At 40.8% G+C, this 20,534-nt stretch overlaps 2 protein-coding genes and 1 long non-coding RNA gene across 3 annotated transcripts in view; 1 reads left to right on the top strand and 2 right to left on the bottom strand.

Annotated features, from left to right (window-relative positions):
• The window catches only part of pik3r2 (phosphoinositide-3-kinase, regulatory subunit 2 (beta)), a 32,584-nt gene extending 26,748 nt beyond the window's left edge, over positions 1–5,836 (bottom strand). The window contains exon 1 of the mRNA XM_035670235.1: positions 5,578–5,836. The gene's annotated coding sequence lies outside the window, so the exon portion shown is untranslated. The remainder of the gene's footprint in view (positions 1–5,577) is intronic.
• On the top strand, positions 3,353–9,165 carry LOC118334348. The gene is made up of 3 exons (XR_004797013.1): positions 3,353–3,428; positions 8,804–8,865; positions 9,026–9,165. It is a non-coding gene; the product is annotated as an uncharacterized LOC118334348 (long non-coding RNA).
• Positions 6,408–20,534, bottom strand: part of mast3a (microtubule associated serine/threonine kinase 3a) — a 24,351-nt gene continuing 10,224 nt past the window's right edge. Inside the window, exons 7-27 of the mRNA XM_035670234.1 lie at positions 19,665–19,740; positions 19,197–19,406; positions 17,937–18,038; positions 17,247–17,379; positions 16,498–16,583; positions 16,086–16,171; positions 15,515–15,723; positions 15,220–15,358; positions 14,837–14,969; positions 14,569–14,734; positions 14,269–14,370; positions 13,670–13,792; positions 13,313–13,425; positions 12,962–13,143; positions 12,212–12,333; positions 11,926–12,114; positions 11,277–11,500; positions 10,742–10,864; positions 10,402–10,538; positions 9,959–10,143; positions 6,408–9,822 (exon numbers count right to left, since the gene is read on the bottom strand). Coding sequence (XP_035526127.1) covers positions 8,957–9,822; positions 9,959–10,143; positions 10,402–10,538; positions 10,742–10,864; positions 11,277–11,500; positions 11,926–12,114; positions 12,212–12,333; positions 12,962–13,143; positions 13,313–13,425; positions 13,670–13,792; positions 14,269–14,370; positions 14,569–14,734; positions 14,837–14,969; positions 15,220–15,358; positions 15,515–15,723; positions 16,086–16,171; positions 16,498–16,583; positions 17,247–17,379; positions 17,937–18,038; positions 19,197–19,406; positions 19,665–19,740 — 3,706 coding nt within the window. The 3' untranslated portion in view covers positions 6,408–8,956. The remainder of the gene's footprint in view (positions 9,823–9,958; positions 10,144–10,401; positions 10,539–10,741; positions 10,865–11,276; positions 11,501–11,925; positions 12,115–12,211; positions 12,334–12,961; positions 13,144–13,312; positions 13,426–13,669; positions 13,793–14,268; positions 14,371–14,568; positions 14,735–14,836; positions 14,970–15,219; positions 15,359–15,514; positions 15,724–16,085; positions 16,172–16,497; positions 16,584–17,246; positions 17,380–17,936; positions 18,039–19,196; positions 19,407–19,664; positions 19,741–20,534) is intronic.

A 20,534-nucleotide genomic window follows, 5' to 3' on the forward strand; every position in this document is an offset into this window, starting at 1 on the left:
GATCCTCATCCAGCGAAAAAGTCCAGTGGTTTTTCCAGTTGCCATGTTTTATTTGTTTATAGTCAGAGCGCCGCTGCAGGAAAGAAAGAGGCAAAAACGAGATGAAGACCAAGTGAAAGAAAAAGCAGTGCGTAGGGAGCGCTCTCATTCAGGAGTCCTTTTTTATTATTTAGTTCCAGAGCAGAAAAAAGTCGTGCGAGGTGAGAGAAGAGTCATCTCTGTTACAGTCCTGGTCTGATAGTGTTGTAGTAGCTCACAGTTGAGGGCAGCAGCAGCAGCTGGCAAGCTCAGCGTCACTGGATCCATCCGTTTTTGAAGACTTTTTACTCAGTCAGAGCAGAGAGCGACAGAAAGCAGTGAAAAAACAGAGTGAGACTGAGAGACGGAGCACTTTGCTATCAGCCCAGTCCAAACAGCTGAGGGAGACCACAGGAAAATAATTAATGAATAGGCAGCAAGTAACTCACTGTTGCTAGAGAGAGGGAAAGCTAATCCTGCGCTCTGATTGGCTGCTGCTCTGGCCATGTGCTCACCAGTCACCAGAGAAGCCGGGCAAATCAAGGAAACGTTCTAATATTAGAAAATGTATCTAGGCAGTGATCAAACATCTGACCCAAACAACTCCACCTTTTCCCACACACTCGACTTTTTTCATCTCTGCAACCTTGATGGTTGCTCATCATCTCTGATGACACAATGATTTAAAGCAAATGAAACTGCCACAGGATAAAGATGTAAAACATAACATGGAAACACTGAAGGCTGCGTGTGATTGGAGAGAATTCCATGAGTCATGCTGAAGTCGTGCAATGAGACGAAAGAGGATGAATTTTGTTTTTCTCAGCTAACAGGGAGATAAATGTGACGATGCTATGCAGAAAGAGAGGGAACAATACATTCTGGCCTTTATAAAACAGGAACACAGTGAGAAACTATGACAGAATTCACTCAAAAGTGCTGCTATACTAGTTAAGTTATACAATATTTGGTAAACAACTGTGCATTACAACATAACACAGCAAGTCAATAGTCTTCTGATTTTATGTTATTTATTTCCCACACATGGACATTGTGCTTAACTGCAGGGGGAGAGCGAGACCTAGATTGAACTCAAAATGGCATCTAGATTTTCCTCTGCTGTCTGCAAACATCAAATGACTCTTGATGTGTTTAGTCAGCCAGTGGAGCTCTGACCTGTTCATTATACCCCAGTATGCATAATGTAAAATGGCAAATAAGCTATTCAGAGCATCACTAACACAGTCGAGTGAAAGAAAAGAGCAACTGACATTGCTTGAAGACCAACATGCCACACTCGTTTAATAATGAGTTCATTTATTTATTATGGTGTTACTGTACTTACTGTACTTAATTAATTCATGTTTTTTTCAACTTTTGGTCGTTAAATATTTATATAAAAAGGTGGTTAGTTATTAATTCATACAAAAAAAGACTAAACGAACCGTTGCTTAATAATCGGCAGCTATTTGTAGAATTTAAGAATCGTTCAAGCGAAAATGCCAAACATTTGACGGTTCTAGCTTCTCCAATGTGACAATTTCTTGCTTTATATCATTCAAAAATAAATATCTTTGGGTTTTGGACTGTTGGTCAGAAAAACAAAACATTGCAGGACGTCACCTTGGATTCATTTTGACAATAACTGGCCGTTAAATGGAATTTTAGAGACAAACAGTTTGTTGTGTTTGTATTATGTGTATCAGTGTTTCTCAAACTTCTCACACAGCGTACCACCTCTGAAAAGATTAGGCTCTTCAAGTTCCACCGTTATGACCGACGTTAAAATACAGTAGCATAGGCCGACCCTGTTCAGCGACGGACAAATCTTGCAGGAAGCAGTTTTAATTCTAAAAAGAAGATTATTTATTGCTGACTGTTGTTGAATCCTGAACGGATCCACATCTGGAGGAGAAGGGGTACTCCTGGTCCACACTTGTCCTCCCAATAGTTCCTGTTTGGAGCCACGATTGCAGTTTTTACCTCCACTCACTATCTTGCCATTATATTTAAACTCGTAACTAATCAGGGATGTATGTGTGCATTGTGTATATGAACGTGACTATACAGCAGGCTGATACTAAAAACTAAATATTACACGGAAGGCAAAACTTTTTTAATATTACATTTAAACGATCTCATAGTTTAAGTATTTTCATTAGAAACTTTGTATTTTAATAATATTGTAGGTTTTTAAATTAATCTATTTCATTTTTTTTAAATTCAGACATTCCTCTGTGAACCACTAGAGGTGGACCACAGTCTGTGAACCAGTGATAAGTACATTTAAAATACCTTCCAGATCAAGTTACTTCATTACATTCATGCAAAACTCATATAAAAATCAACATACTGTCATAAAGAAGAAAAATCTTGATAAGGATCCCTTAGATTTTTTTCTTTATTGTGACTGTTTACAGTGTAAAGATGAACTCATCACTGCTCTCTGGCACGACTCGAAACGATCTTTTTTCCTCAATGTCGCACAACTGACTGCTGCAGACTGAACAACTATTGCCCCAAACTGAAGCTGTTTATCATTCTACGTATTCAATATAGTTTAATAACTTTGTTTCAGTAACTTGCATCACTTCATTGACTCAGTGTGGTCCGACTAGTTGTTCTCTTCACTTCATAAAATTCAAATCAGCCTAGATGATTACACTGAGCAGCATGCTCAGCCAATATTAAGCTAATATCACCCGATGTATTGTCCGAGCCAATTCATCAGTCTAGCTCTCTATATTATATTAAATTACCTACATAAAAACATCCTGCCCTGTCAATCTATCAACCAATACACATGAACAGGTTTCTATGTAGACGTGAGGGTGTTGAACATCTTCTTTCACTTTTCGACCCACACACCATAAACCATGACTTCCTTGTTTATTTGTCAACAGTCACATCTATGTAGGTCAATTGTGAAATCATATTTTTACCATATCTTCAATAGTCTGAAGGCTAACATGCTTTGGCAAATCCAATCCAAATATCAGCAGCAGCTCCCCCCACAGCTGTGACCATTTTCAAAACAGACCTAATGGGTTCACGAGTTTAAGAATGTAGACTCAGCTTGTACACTTTTAATAAAAAGATACAACTGACTAAACGTCTCAGAGACACAGGTTATGGATTCATGCTTAAACAAAGAAAGGCTGCAGTTCTCTTAATTTACTTAAATGACTTTCACGGAGACAAATGAATGCATTGAACAAAACTCATTCACTATGGAGACACAGTCAATGCTCTAAAGTTTGTGTATGTGTTGGCCCTTTACGGCCCTGCTGGTGAGGAGTTGACTACAGAGCCACCACGCATGCAGCCTGGCCTCGAGCCATCTGTCCACATGGAACTGAAAAATCTACTGCGCCACAGGCAGGGAGGACAAGCCAACAACACAGGAGCTTGTGAGGACTTATTTTTCAGCCTAAAATGGGGGCTTAGGCATTTTTATGATTCAAGTTATGTTCACCTGAACTCTATCTGTCCTTAATGAAGCTGAAAAGCTCACTTCGCTAAATAGAAACATCTGCTACGAAAGATTATGTAGCACTGCGACGGCACTGTTCTGTAAAGTCAAACATACCACAAGGCCTTAAAGAGGACTCGCTGTATTTATCAGATATAAGATGCAGGCGATTCAATGCCTCAGCCGGTCGAAGAGTCCACGCGACCACGTTGTTTAACATTTTGACGACAACAAAGAAAGAAAATCTGATAAACCTGAACAGTCTGCAGCAGTTGAAAATACCACAAGCCTGTTTGCTGCGTAGTTTGTGTGTAATGGTGGTTAGTAAGCCTCATACTTGGTTCTTTCACCAAGATAACAGCATTTCTCTTGGTTATTAATATGTATACATACATTTATCCCTCACAAGACACATATAAATGCATTAGACTATACCATAACTAACTATTTTGCAGGTAACATACAGTGGCCTCCATTATAAACACACAGCAGTGACAAAGCTAATCAAATACTAATCCCATTGTGACACAGAGAGATTAATGAGGACCCGGTTTTACATGAAGTAATTCAAATTAAGTGGCACCTACGTCAAAATAATGTGTCAATTAATTTGTCTGGTTTTCAGTCTATCACCTGATATCATTAATACTATAAAAATGTTTTATTATCGGAATATTATTTCTGGATCGTAGGGAAAAACGGTCAATAAGTGAGCTGTTCCCAACTCCTGTCAGCAATCGGTCACATCCAGGACGGAGGGTCTTCCAAAAAGTGGATTACAAATGACAGACTAGATTTGTACTCAGTGTTTTGTGCCCATAGAGTCCAACAAGGCTCATTTATGTCTTCAGTTCAAAAAAACATACTTTTGTTAAACATTAGATGTTTAGATTATCTTGGGTACGAGCCCCAACTCAGAGTCTGCAGCATTTCCAGTGCAGCTACGTCTAAAAACTCTCCTTAAAACTGTATTCTGTTGCTATTTTGATCAAATAACACCATTTCAGTTTAACTGGGTCCCCCAGCTGAAGGACACATAACAAAAATAACCACAGCTGTACTGTGTCTGCAGGAACTTGAAGTTAGCTTACGTTTAGCCCTGAGAAGTGACACTTGGCATTTGGAGAAGATGCACTTCATTTGGAAGTTTTTAACGAAACAAGCCCTGCGAGTCATTCAGAGCATTTGGAGACATTTAGAAGAAGAATGAAGGCTTTGCCACAAGTCATGCTTCACATTGAAAGAGCAGTGTAATGGAGGATTGACATTTGGTTGCATAATGCTGGATTCAGTAATTATAACAGAATGGAGGGGGGGGGTCGCCACACAGTTGAGTGGCTTGTCTTATTATGCAAGTGGCACAATTTCCACTAACTCCTTTTTGCATGCCAAATCCCCAAACCAGGGATGTAACACACACATCATGTCAGGCCTTCAGCTATGTTGGGCCTCCACACTGCATGGCCTCCTATAGTGTGCAGTCAATGTAAAGCCACTGTTATAGTACGCTGCAAAGTCTGCCTTATTTGTTATGTTTCAGTCCTGCAGTAAAACTTTTTCAATCTTACCCAACATCTAAAAAACACTTCATTTTTTAGTATTTAGCTTTAAAAAAAAAACAAACACACAACTCTGAACTCGGAGGTTTAAATTCTGCATAAATTGATAAGTTTAACAACTACGAGCTAAGTTTAAAAGTCCCCCTCGCTATAACCTCAGAGCTTATCAAGAATGAACATAATAATAATTTAAGTGTGAAGCAACTTTAAATAAAGGTTTTCACTAACTTAACGGGCTCAGCATTTTATAGACGTCAACTGTCGAGCAGCGCGAGCAGCGAGCAACGTGCTGCAAGAATAAACGTAACAACGTGTACTGCGCCAAAAAAAATACAAATAAAAACAAATACAATAAACACGTTGAAGGTCTTGTGTTGAAACTTTACAACTAGGACACAAGTCAACAGTCAGAAGTTGCGTGCGCTGAGCACACTTGCAGCGCTTCCACCATTTTCCAGTACAGTGGCTGGCTGCTGCCTTGCTGTACTGGAAATGTGCAATAACTTGGAAAAAAAAAAAAAAACTCACCCGCGGATATTTCTTGACTCTTCTCACTTTTGGCTGCGTCGCTTTAACACTTCAGAGTGTCAGACAGAGTCCACGTAGAGCCGTATACGCGGACGACGGTTTTCTAGAGGTGCACTAAACTTCTAGCAAACCCGCTGTTCACTTATTGCTTCGCCTTCTTTCTCTCGCTCTTTTTTTCTTTTCCCGTTCATGACTCCCTGCTCCCCTACACAGCCATTTTCCAGCTCAGCACGGCGCAGGGAGGGAAGGAGAGTGCGTGGGAACTAATATGAAGAGAGCGGAAAGTGACGAAGCCGAGCGGAAAAGTCCGAACGATTAGTGAGGGGTCACCGAATGGCCTCGGCCCATAATGGAAATTTGAACCTGACAATCTTAAGCTGCGAGGCTACATTCCCCCCTCCCAACCTTATACTTTAAGCTCTCTTTTATTGCAAAGACTCCTGTTCATATGAAAAAGGAAAAAGTGCTCAACCACATGTTAAATCCGTGTCTGATCCCATGTTGGGTTGCATAGGGACATCTTATATTGAGCTTCATATAAGATTTCTCCAGTTCATCTACTGGTTTAGATTTAATATGAATAAGTAGTATAAGTGAGAACTGTAAAGGACAAATTCTGGATCATATCTGTGTACTTTATTCAAAATACACACTACTATACTACATCTGGTGTATTATTACTACATTAATTAATTATTAATATAGTATATGTGTTGATTGAGTGTATAGTGCTTTACCACCAAGACACTGAAGATTATGATGGTTTATGGTGGCACAAACTTTAAAATATTATTTTATGGAGGGACAGATGACAAATACACACGCTTGTATTCTGGACTTTTCGGTCACTTTGCAATTCATTTATTTCAAGCACTGTTAAGACAATAAAAAAAAACTGACAATGTCACACCGGTCTGCATCAGATACCCACATTGTAGGAATTTCACAAAGGCCAGTTTGGGGAGGATCGGGGAGCAACGACTTTAACACACAAACACACTAAAACAAGTGTGGAGAATATGGAGAATATGGAGAATAATGGTTGAGCAACAGTTTTAACACACACACACACACACACACACACACACACACAGATGAAAAGAGTCGTTGTGATGCTTCATTTTGATGTGTGATGCCCAAACTGTTGTTATGGATGGACTGCTGCTGAGAGCTTCTCAAAAAGAACTTGAATTTAAAAAGTATAACATGATGATACAACTTAAGGGTCAAGCGATACAATGACAGTTTGGTAGGGGTACGAAATAAAGAGATCAAATCCTAACATACCAAGATGTATATTGCATCAGATATTCAGTGACAAATCCTACTCAGACACACAGTTTTTCCCCCCACAATACAACAAACACACTTCTAACTTCTAATTTGAACGCCCACTATAACCACTGTGCAAGGCTTAGTATGTGCTAAACCTCCGCTATAAATTCCCAAATTAATAATTCCCCTCGCTCTGCAAAACACAAATGTGCGCCTTCATAAAACTAAGAACACAGGCACAAAATTGTCTTCTGTGCAGTGAATTAATCTAAAATAAGACTGTAAGCATTTTTGGTTGCTGATCCAAACAGTTGCTGAATAAAAACAACAACAAAAAAGCTCCAAAACGGGAACAAAAATAGAAATGAAAGAATACATTGCTGAAAACCAAATCCCATATGTTCACATCTCCTAACAAAACACTAATTTTAAAGCTCAAATCAGCGACTGAAAATCATCATTAGGAATTCAATGAGATTAAGAACTTCAAAGAGCTTAAAAACATGTAAACATGTTGTAAGATTGTGGGAATATACTGGGATGTGAAGCATGCACAATCCTTTGAGGCTGATCGCAACATGAGATCAAGACCCTGCCACATAAGTGACATTACACAATGAGTCAATCTACCCTTACAAGGTCACTTTCAAAAAACACCACCGACAGCTGTTATAAGGTCCACCATTGTTTATACAATATACATCAACAGCATAGGCTATTAGTACTGCAACAAGACTGTTTCCATATCAAAATGTACAAAAAGAAATCACCTCTACTCGTTCCTTCATCCACTCAGGGCCTCTGGTTGATTTCCATCATTCACTTTTTTTGTAATAATTTAACAAAACCATGACCACACACACACACTTGCACTAAAATGTAAACATTCGTTCATAACACATATAAAAAAAATAATAAAAAATAAAAACAGCCAAGGGAGCCAGTTTTGTTTGTTGCATCCACTGTACAATTTTTTGAATCCCACAGAGAAGGAGATCGTCCTGAAATATAAATGTGCTCTAACTGTTATACGGCTACTACAACTTGTGCAAACACTTCAGCTAGACTAGGTTTGTAAGGAGCTGGACGGAGGCTTGATTCAACAAGGTATTAGAAGACAGAGACGGGTTTTATCTACACACCTGTATGTTGATCAGGTTATTATTCAAACCACTGTTCGAGTGTCAGCACTGACACGCTTTTTTAAGACAGACAGCAAGTGGAAGTAGAGCCCATGCATGCATGAAGCTTCTTATGTACAACTACAGTACCTCTTTTTTTAAAATGGTTTCTATGGCTAAACCATGCTTTGGCACCACAGTTAGGCTTCCAAATATTGAGATGTTGATATTTTTGGTAAAAATTTTTATACAAGGCCTGTGTTCTGGATTGATGAGTCCAAATGGTGCCCACCACAATCTGTATGATACATTTCTTCCGAGAGGCAGCACAGAATATCTTCCGCAATGGTATAATACATTTTATATTGCAGGACAAACACTGTAAGTTTGTTTCAAAGATCCAAACTGAACACGAAACAACACCTAGTTCTAGACAGGCATTGAGGTATAAAATAAAGGTACGATATCAACTGATGTTACCTGCCCTTTTCTGCACCTTCTGTAAAACCACACTGAGAAGTCGTGTGTGGCTTTCCTTTTGTGCAATTCCTGAACTAAGAACAGCTGAAGCTTAAAAAGGCATTTTCAGCAACCAAAAAAAACAACCCAAGATGAGCATAAAAAGTCATAAATAAGTTTCTTCATTTAGAACAAAAACCTATGTACAAAACACATCAGTCACAGGTGCCACAGTGATTTGAGAACCAAGAAAGAAAACAAGCAACTAGGAAGTAAACATAGTAGGCAGTCATTATTCCGTTAACAGTGTTGCAGGATGCATATATTACTGAGAAACATCGGTGTTAATTTGCGCTTTTGTCTTCACACAGTTGCTTGTGTTGATTTGGGACTTGGTCACAGTTTTCTGGACACACATGCAAGGCCTTCAAATGTAAGTACAGTAGCAGGTCAAAGACTTATCTTCACCTTTCAGTCTCTTCAAGAGTGAGAATCTGTTGACCTTCCTTGGCAAAGAGACCAAACTAAAACCCTTCTTTGTCTTTTGACTTGGCCTTCTGCTGTGTTGTACCCTGTGATCCTCTTCCTTCCAGCTTCGCACTAGATTCTGATTGGGCTGAGTTGATCCAGGACGCCTTGAATGCCTTCGGCTGCGTGACGGGAAGTGTTGGGCTCGGCGTCGCCTCCCTCTCCTCCAAGTCATCGAAGCTCACTTCCTGCACGGCCTCCTGTTTCTTGAAGGAGTCCCTTCGCTCCGACAGAGCCAGCTTCCTCATCACCACCACCTCTTTGGAGTGGTGGTTGCTGCTGCGGTGTTGTGGTGAGGCGGTAGAGCGGTGGTGCTCGCTGCCTCCGCTGGCTGTGTCCTGGTGGCCTCTCTGCCCTCCTATGTACAGCCCCTGACGGCCGTGCTCACCCACACAGACAAACCCGGTGGCGGTGTCCCCCTCCATGTCCTCCAGCCCCTCCCCCTCAGACAGAGGCACCTCCATGGTGTGGCGGCGGGTGCTGTAGGCCTTCCTATCACCATGGTAACCCCCCGTCGTCTTGTCTCCTGTCAGCTTCTCTGCCGACTGGACCCTCTTGAGGAGTGGTGAGCGTGGCGGTTCTGCACTGCGGGGACGCACAGAATGGCGGGCGATAGTGGGAGGGGACAATGTCTTGCCATGGAAACCCTGTAGGGACTTTGGGTGACTGGGGAGGCAGGATGGAGAGCACTGAGGAGAGAGGGGCTGAGGAGGTGGGATGCAGGCCAGAGGTGAAGGTGGGATACTGCTGGTGGACTTGCAGCGGCCAGCTTTGGTGTAGCGACCCAACACATGTAGAGAACTTGGACGGGCCTGTGGTACAGGCGAGTTAGGGGAGCTGGAGCAAGGGGAAGAACTTGAGTCTGACAGAAAGAGAAAGAAATAAAACAGTTAAGCATTAGTAGATTTTTACCAACACATAACATAAAAAACATAAGACACAGAAAGATCAACAGCTTCATTTTTGGGATGCAAGGGATGCATGGCTTCCTCACTCACCTCCGGAGTGGTCAGGGGCGGGGGAGCGACAGGGCGTAGAAGGCCCAGGAGAGAGACTCTGCGTGGGAGAGCCGGAGAGGCTGTCGCTAGATGACTGGTGGAAACCTGAGGAGAAGCTACGACTGCTCTGCATGGGTGGAGGAGGCGTATGCTTAGACAGCTTCTTCAAGATGCTACGCCGGCGGCTGCAAAAGAGGTGAGAGGTCAGATGTGTGTTTTGTCTGTAATACTGTTCTTTGCTTGAACATATTTCATGCTGACTTGAGTAAAGACTCTCAGTGAGACAACAAACTACCATCCATTTTAATTAATTACTAGATTTTTATCAAAGTTTTGTTCATCACATTTCAGATTTTAGTCCAATGTATCTAATACTAAGCTTCAGACAGTAGTTATAAATGTCATACAGTAATGCTGCGGGTATGATTTCTCCCCTCGTGTACCTGTCCTGTCCGTCCTTCCTCTTGCTCTTCTTGCTGCGCCGGGCCATCCTGGCCTTGTAGCTCACCTTTCTGGCAGGGCCCACCTTAATAGAGGTGTTCTCCAGTGCAGTAGTCTGCAAGGTCACCCTATTGCCACTCTGTTGAAAACAGATCATTATCATAAACACCCCTCTGTAACACATTCAGTCTCTCTCTTCTCTAGAAATGATATGTTATTACTTACAGAAAGTATGTTTGTTTAAGAAAAACTCAAATTCAGTACATGTACATACAACACATCACAATCATCACTGTGATCATCCAAATATAGAATGTGTGTAAATTCAAGTTATTCTTTTACCTTGAGAAGGAGCTCTACAACCTCAGTGTGGACGAGTCCCTGGACAGACTCCCCATTGACATGAGTGATGAGGTCACCAGCCCTCAATCCTGCCTCATGTGCTGGACTGCCTTCCTCAACACACTGTGGACACAAACACACACAACCTCTGATGAAAATTACTGGTCAAGCAACCATCTAACCACGACTGACGATGTCTCAGCTATGCAATTATTACAACTAATGTTTTCAGTATGCATATGTATGCACAGCAATAAAGAATTCAAAATGCAAATACAACATCTATAAAATACAGAGGGGATTTCTGTCTAATTTCTTAATTCTAGATTTTGCCATGCTGACACTCATGTGCTGTTATACTGACTTTTAGGATCATCTAAAACAAAATCTGAAGACCATGAAAATTGTTTAAATATAAATATTTAACTAAATGTGTGTGTTTGTTTAACAATTACACTCTAAATTTGATTTGAATATACTGAATTTTTCATACATGATTAACCCCACTAGCCACACATGAGATTAGGACACGTACCCAGACCATGTGGTGAACAGTGTAGACGTCACTGTCTCCCATGTAGACTCTGATAGCTCGCAGAGCAAAGCCAAACCTCTTCCCAGAGCTGTGGATGACCACAGGAGGCCTGAGGCAGCTGATGCTGACAGAGAGGTCCCGGCTGGGGGATGAGTCTCTGGATGAGGGGTTGGACGACAGGGACAAGGACGATTTGGGGCTCGTAGGAGGACCTGCTGAGTCATCTGGATCGAGAGGAGAAGATGTTTAGGAAGGGTTATGGATAGTGTACGTACACGTTCTTACATGTTGCACCATTCAGTATTTGATCAAACTACCACAATAATGATGCTTAACAAGGTTAATCTACTAATTCTCTGGCCAAAATAAGACTTCACTTGACTTATTATGATGTTTTTCTATTTTAATTATTGTCCTTAGTATTAGTGTATATTTATTTTATAAGTTACACAGCATCTGGCTGTAGAGGGCACTATAAACACATGAATAGTCTTAGCAAATATAGACAGATGACAGTCGTGCCTCTAAAAAAACATGATTATGGATGCAATTTGAGCAAGCAACTGAATTTCAATGGAAGCTAGGGTAAGTGACAAAAAATTTTAACATTTTGGTGACATTTCAAAGAAGTCATCACCGTCCTGTCTACCTGGGGTAATGATAAGGGACAGGCCAGAGACAGAGGCAGACTTGGGGACTTTCCCAGCTGGGGATCTGGGTTTCTCTGGGGTCTCTAGCTGGTGGGCGATGCGTCTGGACGCCCCTCTTCGGAAGGACGGCCTGGTGCCTGTGCTGTTGCTCCGGAGCCGAATGCGTCGCAGGTTGGAAACCATCCCGTCTAGAATCAGGAGGTACGGAGTGTAATCACTGTTGTTTCATAATTGCAAAATAACAGGAGAAGAGAAGGAACAGAGGTCTGTGTTTGTTGGTCTTACCTTCCTCCTCGGCAGAGATGGCGAAGCGAGGCATGATGTCGAGGCTCTGGGTGCTGTTCATCACCAGTGGGCTGGTGCTGCGCTCTGACTGGGAGGAGCTGGATGAAGCACGAGGACGCAGACTGTGAAACAGAATTAAAAAAGTCCAGATTTGACCAAAATTTATTTTAAGTTTGTATTGCGTTTGCATATGTATAGGTGAATGAGCTCTGGTATATTTATCTTGACCTGTAGTTACTTTTTATTTTTATTTTAATAATAAAATACTGATTTTATCTCCTAAAACAATTTTGTCAGTAGAGGTCTGGTCAGTCCTCCATGGCATAACAGCTAACTCTACTCAGGGTCATAGGGGACCTGGAACCTTTCCCAGTATGCAGTGAATGGAAAGCAGGAAACCTGACACTGCCATTCACACCCAAGAGCAATGTGAAGCCTCCACCTGACATTCAACTCAGGTGGAGGCTTTCACATTGCTGCACCATACTGAGAAACAACCCATATAAACACATATATAAAGTATATAGAAAGGTTCAGACCTGGGTGAAGTTAAATTGTTAACCATTTTGACTTATGATACATAGTATTGTCCCAAAAACACCATTTTCAATAAACAAGTGCTTCAGAATAATCCACTTCCTTCTCACGTTTTTCATTAAATTTAGAGCTAACAAGGCAAGAATGAGGGCTGGCTGTAATTCCTTTCCTCTCATAGAAAGGAGATATCTCTCTCACGTTTCATGCTCTCACCTCCCCCTGTGTCCATCTGCCCTCCTGTCTCCACCAGCCAAGTGTTTGCATCCATCGCCAGGGGAGAGGACTCCCCTGCCCTCCCACCTCTCCTCCTTCTCCTCACTGTGGCTTCGCTCGGATGACGACAGGCTCTGGTTGGACGGCGTGGAGGTGGACAGGTGCTCTGTGCTGCTGTACACCTAAAGTTTAACAAGAAAATTGGTTACATAGATGTTTTAACAAAATATCTGGAGGACTGTGAGAGTTCACACCAGGGTTTATTCTATCAAAGAGTCATTAATTAGATATATATTTTAATAGCGTGGCACATATTAAGTGAAGGGTAATAAGCAGAGCCGTAACAAGCACCTTGCTGAAGCGGTGGGCCACAGAGGAGAACTGTCGGAGCTCCCGAGATGATTCATCATCATTGGTTTCATCATCGTCATCTGAGCCCAGATGACAGTAGCGCTCTGATCGAGCTACAGGAAACACAATGACATGGCATTAAATATTGAAAAACTGATGCACTGTTTTATCCTAATTGAAAGTACCATCAGAGATTACTATGAAATGAAAACATTTTGACTTATTCTCATAGTAGTGTGTCCTCCTGTGTTCTTAAAAAAGGTATAGGTTTGTGAGTGTGCATGCAGAGTCCATACTAGATTATTAAAGCACTGAGTGTGTATATCTGTCCACAAATCTAGCTGGTCTGACACGTACTGTCAAAGTAACTGGTGTCATCGTCAGTCTCGAGTTGCGGTATGAATTCAGCTTTCTGCCTCAGGAGGCCGTTCCAGTCCAGACCCAGGAAGAATGTGTGCATCTTCACCTCAGAGGTTCCACCTGGAGAAAAAAAAAAAATTAGGCAAACAGGTTTGTCATATTGGGGCTGGTTTACAGCTACTCCTCGGCCAATTTGTCAACAGTGTCTCTTTTGATACCCCAATATCTCCTTTCTTCTTGTAAAATGACAAGATGGCTTTCCTCTCATGAGCTTTAGTCTGTCTCTTCATCTCTCCCCGTCTATGGACAACAATATGATCAGCTAAAACTTGTTATTATTGCTCTGCCTCACTCGAAATGTTGCCTGATCAACCCTTATGATAACTTTGATGTTAACATAAAAATGCCTATTTCTATCAGTCTAACAATTTCTATCAAATAAAGCCATAAAAATGTCTGAGTGCTGAGACTTTAAAAGGTGAAAGGGCAACTATAAATATTTTCTAAAAATTTCTCCACATCAGACTATAGGACTGAATATGCTATACTCAGGGGGCCTTGTCTACCCATTCGTCATCTGTCACACCGCCACCGACCTGTTCCCAGACGCTCCAGAGGGCTCTGTCTCAGCAGCCTGGTGATAAGGTCCTGGGCATCAGCTGGCAGAGCGTCCTCCCCTTCTGGCCAAATGATGTCATCTAGACAAAGAGGCACATTCCAATGATCCAATGAAGGCATTCAAGTTTATCTACACAGCCCAAGTGTAAGAGACTGTGCAAGTGCAAAATTACACAGAAGAATTACGTATACCTGAGGTAATGACCAATAACCCAAGACTAAAATAGTACAATTTATTTAGACTTGATAACAAAGCAGTAAACTAACAGATGTCTTACCATTGACCACCTGACCAAAGAGCTGTTCTGGTGTGTCTCCAAAGAAAGGAACACAGCCCACTAAGAACTCATAAAGGATGATGCCCATAGCCCACCAGTCCACTGGCTTCCCATAGCCCTGCCTCAAGATCACCTCAGGTGCAATGTACTCTGGAGTACCACACACCTGTAGAGAGGAAAAACAGACGAAGATGCAAAGATTGACATTAGTTAAAGTAATGAACTCAACAGAGGGGATGAAGAGAATACGGGTTAAGAAGAGGCGAACCTGTTTGTCGATGAACTCTCTGGTATCCTTTTCAATATGTCCTTCATACAAGTTGGTGGTCATGTTCATTAGACCAATCTTTGACAGCCCAAAGTCTGTCAGCTTAATGTGTCCCATAGAGGTGATTAACAAACTACAGAAGAAGGAAACACAGAAATGTTTCATGTTACATCAAACATTAAGCCCAAAACATTAGATCTCAGACTGAGTTGAAAAATATCAAAGGCTGAACGTTTCAGAAAATTCTGTTCCAACATCAAAAAGATTGCCAGTCTTTTAAAGACTGTGGCAAGTCTAAAAAATGATGAAAGCTTTAAAGTAATTAGGTTCTGCCTGAAAGATGGTAAAAAAAGAAAAAAGAAAAAAGTGAAATGAGGACTCACTTATCAGGTTTGAGGTCTCTGTGTACGATGCCATAGTTGTGAAGGTACTCTAAAGCCAGGACTGTCTCTGCGAAATACATCCGTGCCATGTCCACAGGCAAAGGACCAATGTTCTTCAATAGGTTGGCACAATCTCCACCTTTAAGCGCAAACAGTCAGATGCATGTGATAATATGTCTTTTGTGTTTACAGTGGGTGGGCATAAAATAAAGTTTTGAGTGCTATAGTACAGGCAAATAAACATTTAATAAAAAGGCATATCAGATTATGCACGCACAATTTCAACCAACCTTACCTTCCACATACTCCATGACCATGCAGAGGTGCCTCCGCGTCTCAAAGGAGCAAAACATAGAAACAACAAATGGGTTTTCAGCAAATGTGAGGATGTCTCGCTCCACAAACACCTGCTGGATTTGGTTCCTAAGGATCAGATTCTGCCTGTTGATCTTTTTCATGGCAAAACGTTGACGGGTCTCCTTGTGGCGCACCAGAAATACAGCCCTGCATGACAGGAGAGGAGAGGAGAGAAGAGGAGAGGGAAGAGGGCAAAAGAAGAGAAAGAAGAAAAATTACAGGACAAAAAAGGGATAGGAGGATTTATAAGGGATTGACAGGAGATAAATTAAGAGATTTCACAAGCAAAAGAGAGTTGGGAAAAAGACGAGGAATCATACACATCACTTACTAGTGAACTTCAGTTCAGACTTGAAATGAAATTATCCAGACAAATTCTAAGTGTAAACACCAAAATACTACAACAACACTTCCTCAATTTAGTTTTTCTTCTGCTTTTATTGGGCTCTGCGGTATCCACAAAGAGACTGAGTCAGTCGAATGCAAACAAAGAAGCCTGTCTTACTCACCCATAGGCGCCATTGCTAATGAGCTTGATAGTCTCAAAGTCGCTCTCCAGCGGTTTCCTACGGGGAGGGGTGCAGGCTGCTCGGTTCTGAATCACACACATGCAAAAAGGAGAAACAAAATAACAGGATTTAGAAGCTGCATTACTTCTGCAAAGCAGGAATCCATGCACTTCATGACTTTACTGTGATAAAATGAAGTTTTTCTGTGTGTCTGTATTCACCACTTAAACTGGATCTATCTAAGCAACCACTTCAATGTTGTTTAGCTCTACATTAAGATGTTTAATTTCTCTTCAGTAGAGCTGCCATCGCCTTTCACATTACTTTAACCACCACTGTTTATTCTGTCAAACTGAGACTCACATTGTATGTCAATATAACTACTTTAGAACTGTTTGACGTATGCTTATACCTGCGTGGGTGTTGTGTCTCCAGTGTCATCAGAGTCTCTGCTGGACGATCTGTGACTCGGACTCGTCTGCTCCAGATGGACCATCTCTGTAACAGCAGCAGACACACAGATCAAACTCTATTCAGCTCAAATAAACACCAATAGGACAGTGGGAGCTTATTCAACTGTTTGCAATGATACTAACTGACTAATGATGCTTAACTAAATTACAACTGTCAACAAGTGTTTTTGTTATAATTATTTTATGTGATTAGTTTATAATGTCTCTGCTGACTGATTAAGGGTTTTTCCAATTCAGCTGAATTATGTTCTAGTCTGTTAAATATCATTGGGGAAAGCAATACTTCTGTATGGGGTGTATTTTCAATGTTCTCATGAAATAGAGCAAAGAAACTAACAATGAAGTAAAGTGCAATGAATGATCAGTGCCTTCACACATATAAGAATGTGCCTCGTTTTCATTAATGACAATTAAATGTTCAGATGATCAAAAGTCTACATAAAAATAATAAGAATTCCTGCATCAATAAAAAGAAAAGAAATGAAAATGGCAACATGAACGGCAACATTAGTGACACAGTTTCCATGATTACATACATACATGATTGTATTTTGGTAAAGTGAAGATGCACATTAACTCTATCTTTGATTTGCAATAGTTGAATAAAGTAAATATTGTATCCATCAAGATTGATTACAGCAATAATAATGTCCATGTCGTGCTAAAAAAAAAAAAATCAATGTCACACCTTCCAAAGGATCCCTGGTGAGGCCAAGCTGGCTGATAATGTATCTGGGAATATCAGTCTTGATACCGTGGCCCACCTTGGCATGACCCTCTGCAGCCTCCAAACGTTGGTAAAACTCCTCTGGATCAAACTCCTGTAGAAAAAGAGGTGAAACAAGTGTTGTGGTTTCACAATAATACACAATAGAGCAGGAAAGTGTTGAATGAGAAATACACACTGTCCCTAAACAAACAATTTGCACACCATGCACCAGGAAAAAAACACAGTTGCAATGTAATGACAGAGTTGGTAAGAAGGAAGGTTGAAAAAGTGAATCCAGTTTCCATCTTCTGTTTCTCCTTGACTTATAGGAAAAATAGGATGAATATCTGGGCTAATTGTAGAACTTGAATTATCTGCTACACACCTACTGTAAATATTAAGTGGCTTATAAAAAGGAGTACAACTCAAAACATAATCCTGCCTGGCAAGGTAAACTTGCTGTTGCCTAATTCTAACATGCAACTACTCTGTAATTACAGCAAAAACTATCATCACTACACCATATCATCAATGCATATGACTCACCTGTGACATCTGTATTTGAAGGGATAGATATGTTGTTCAAGGCTCTAAGCTGGTAAGCATCATGTTGCTATTGCATCACTCCTCACACTTATTATCACTACTGTGTCTGCCAGTGAGTCTTACCAAACACTCCAGGAGCCTGGCCGGCCTGGAGATGATGATGAGAATCTTCTTGACCAGTTTAGTGATGATGGTCACCTCCTCACTCTCTGAACGCTCATACGCCTGATCAGGAAAGGACAAAAAGGATGATGGATTATTGTTGTGACTTAATCCAATTGGCACAAGCCACGAGACAGCGCGGCTCATCCACAGAGGCTGTCTGCACTTTGGTCTGGCTATTATTTTTAGCATCCATTTCATCTTACATTATCCGTTGGTGATTCAATTGATCAGGCCTGGTATTTCAACATCTTGCCTCAATACTCTTTTCTGTTCACTGCCTTGCCAGAGTTATAAATCTAGTCTAACATTGACTTGCCTTGGTCAAACAGCAGGTTCAGAGTCTGTGTTTAAGAGTTACGTCAGTCAGAGTTCAGAGTCAGCTGATAGTTTGTAAAAAGTTCTGTCTCACCCTGTAAAACCTGTTGCAAGATTTGTTTTTAAAAAGGAATTGTCTTCAGAAAAACAGCATTATGAAACAGCAACTACAATTCAGACCAGAGATGAACTAGCAAGCACAGGGACAAATCCAAACATTTTTACATGTGACATCAGGGACCATTTGCTTAAAATAAACTCTTAATAAGCTGAAAAAATATTTTCATGGTAAGAGGAAAGAATAATTACAGAAAAGTGGCTTTAGCTGAAATTATAGACAAAATAATGTCTATCCCTATTATAACTGTAGGGTAAAGCCAGCTAGTAGAAGGCTGAATGAACACAAGAAAGCTGTGTTAACTGTTACTATTATCCAACTTTCTACATAAAAAGAGAAAGTCATTCAGGGCCTGAGTCTGCAGCAGAGGCTGTAATCTGTTTTGCAGAAGGCAGCATTTGCTGCAGAAAAATTGTTGCTGGAAAGGTTATGTAATAAATCATTACATAATCAAACACTTGACCACTGCACAGTTCTTTGTAATAATATAAAATGACAACACCATTACCGGCCAATGAACTGGAATCAGCACTGAATGAGAGCCAATCAAACAGGCAATTTCAATCCAATGTTCCCAATGAAGTTACAGTATAGCATGCAATGTCCCAGAGGGCAATCTGAGCTATCAACAGTCAAAAATACAACTCACAATGTCTTAGGAGGAACAAACACTGGCTGTACAGTTGCATGGCTGAATAATAATCAAAAAAAGAAAACAAAACTGTGTGTTTGTGTCCCAGGTACAAGATGGGACATAGTTTTTTTTTAAGATGATAAACACTCACCTCATGCAGCAGCTTCTCCAGTTTCTCCTGCAGCTCCACAAAGTACCTGGAGGTGACCAGGCCTTTTTGGGACTTGTCCAGACAGTCTCTGGCAAGCTCCACCAGCTGGTGCTGAATGAATCCCAGTACACCATCAGCCAGGGGAAGAGCAGAGCCTGGGGAACACTCTGCAATGATGTCAAGCAGCTGACCCTCCATCTGGGCTGTCGCCTGGAAAACAACCAAGATGAAAGATTTCATTTAAAAACGGGGACAGCCCTAACAATTTATTTACAGTCCTCCTCCCCCCCACAGGTGAGTGAAACAAGATTTTGACTTTCCCCAGGAGCGTTAAAACCCTGGTTTCCATGTGTAAGAAAAACACTCATGCACACATCTGTAAATCATCTTTTCATGAGGAGTTGCATTAGTGCCACTGAAGATGTTTACCGAATACAGATCCGAGAGAAAGAAAAGCTCTGACTATACCTTAGGAAAGCGTTCTTTGTAGACATGATTCATCATGACAATTTCATTGTCAAATGTTCCACAGGTCCGTCCAGGGCTGGATAAGAAAGAGGAAAAACAGAAAAATAGATCAGAGATACAAAATAACAATAAAGATCAAGTTTTTTTTCTTGCTAAATTTTTGGCCTTTCTTACCATCAGGTGTGTAAAAACTACAGGTTATGAACTTCTTTTTAAAATACAAAAATGTGACATTAGCGGTTATCATATCGGTGTCAGTCACAAGAAGCAAGTAATTATTGGATATTGTATCAGCTGAAAAAATATCCATATTGTGCATCCTTACAAACAAATAAATAAATAAATAAGTGAGTAAACTGGAAATGTTGGGTTGAGAGCGTTTACTGCCACCCCAAGTCATTAACACAGCATGTCTGAAACGTAATTCAGATCAGGTTCTCATCTGCAGTATCCATGACCACATCTGTTGTGTGCATAGGGCTTCAGTTACAAGAGTGCACCTTTAAAACTGTCTGTCTGCATTACAAATCAAGGTACTGTCATCACAATTGTTAAAAATAGCCACCCTGGGTGCCCCTATACATCACATACTACAAATAACAATATCAACATGTGACATGCACTTTACTATTTCTGGGTAAGCACAACAGTTGCACAGCAGTGGTTTTATTTGAGGGCAATAGCAACAGTTAACCCCTTGGGAAGTATCTGAAGGCAATAAGAAATGCTAAACACACCCTGAGGAGCTATTTTAAAGCAACACAGACACATGTCAGTCATCTATGATGTCAGTATGATCAATATGTGCAGCAATTAGATGTGTTTTAATAGAAGTAACATGCATTAAATAAACTACACACTCCAACAGTT

This window comes from Morone saxatilis, unplaced genomic scaffold (genome assembly GCF_004916995.1).
Source record: "Morone saxatilis isolate NCDOM2014 unplaced genomic scaffold, NCSU_SB_2.0 Contig23, whole genome shotgun sequence".
Lineage (NCBI taxonomy): Eukaryota > Metazoa > Chordata > Actinopteri > Moronidae > Morone > Morone saxatilis.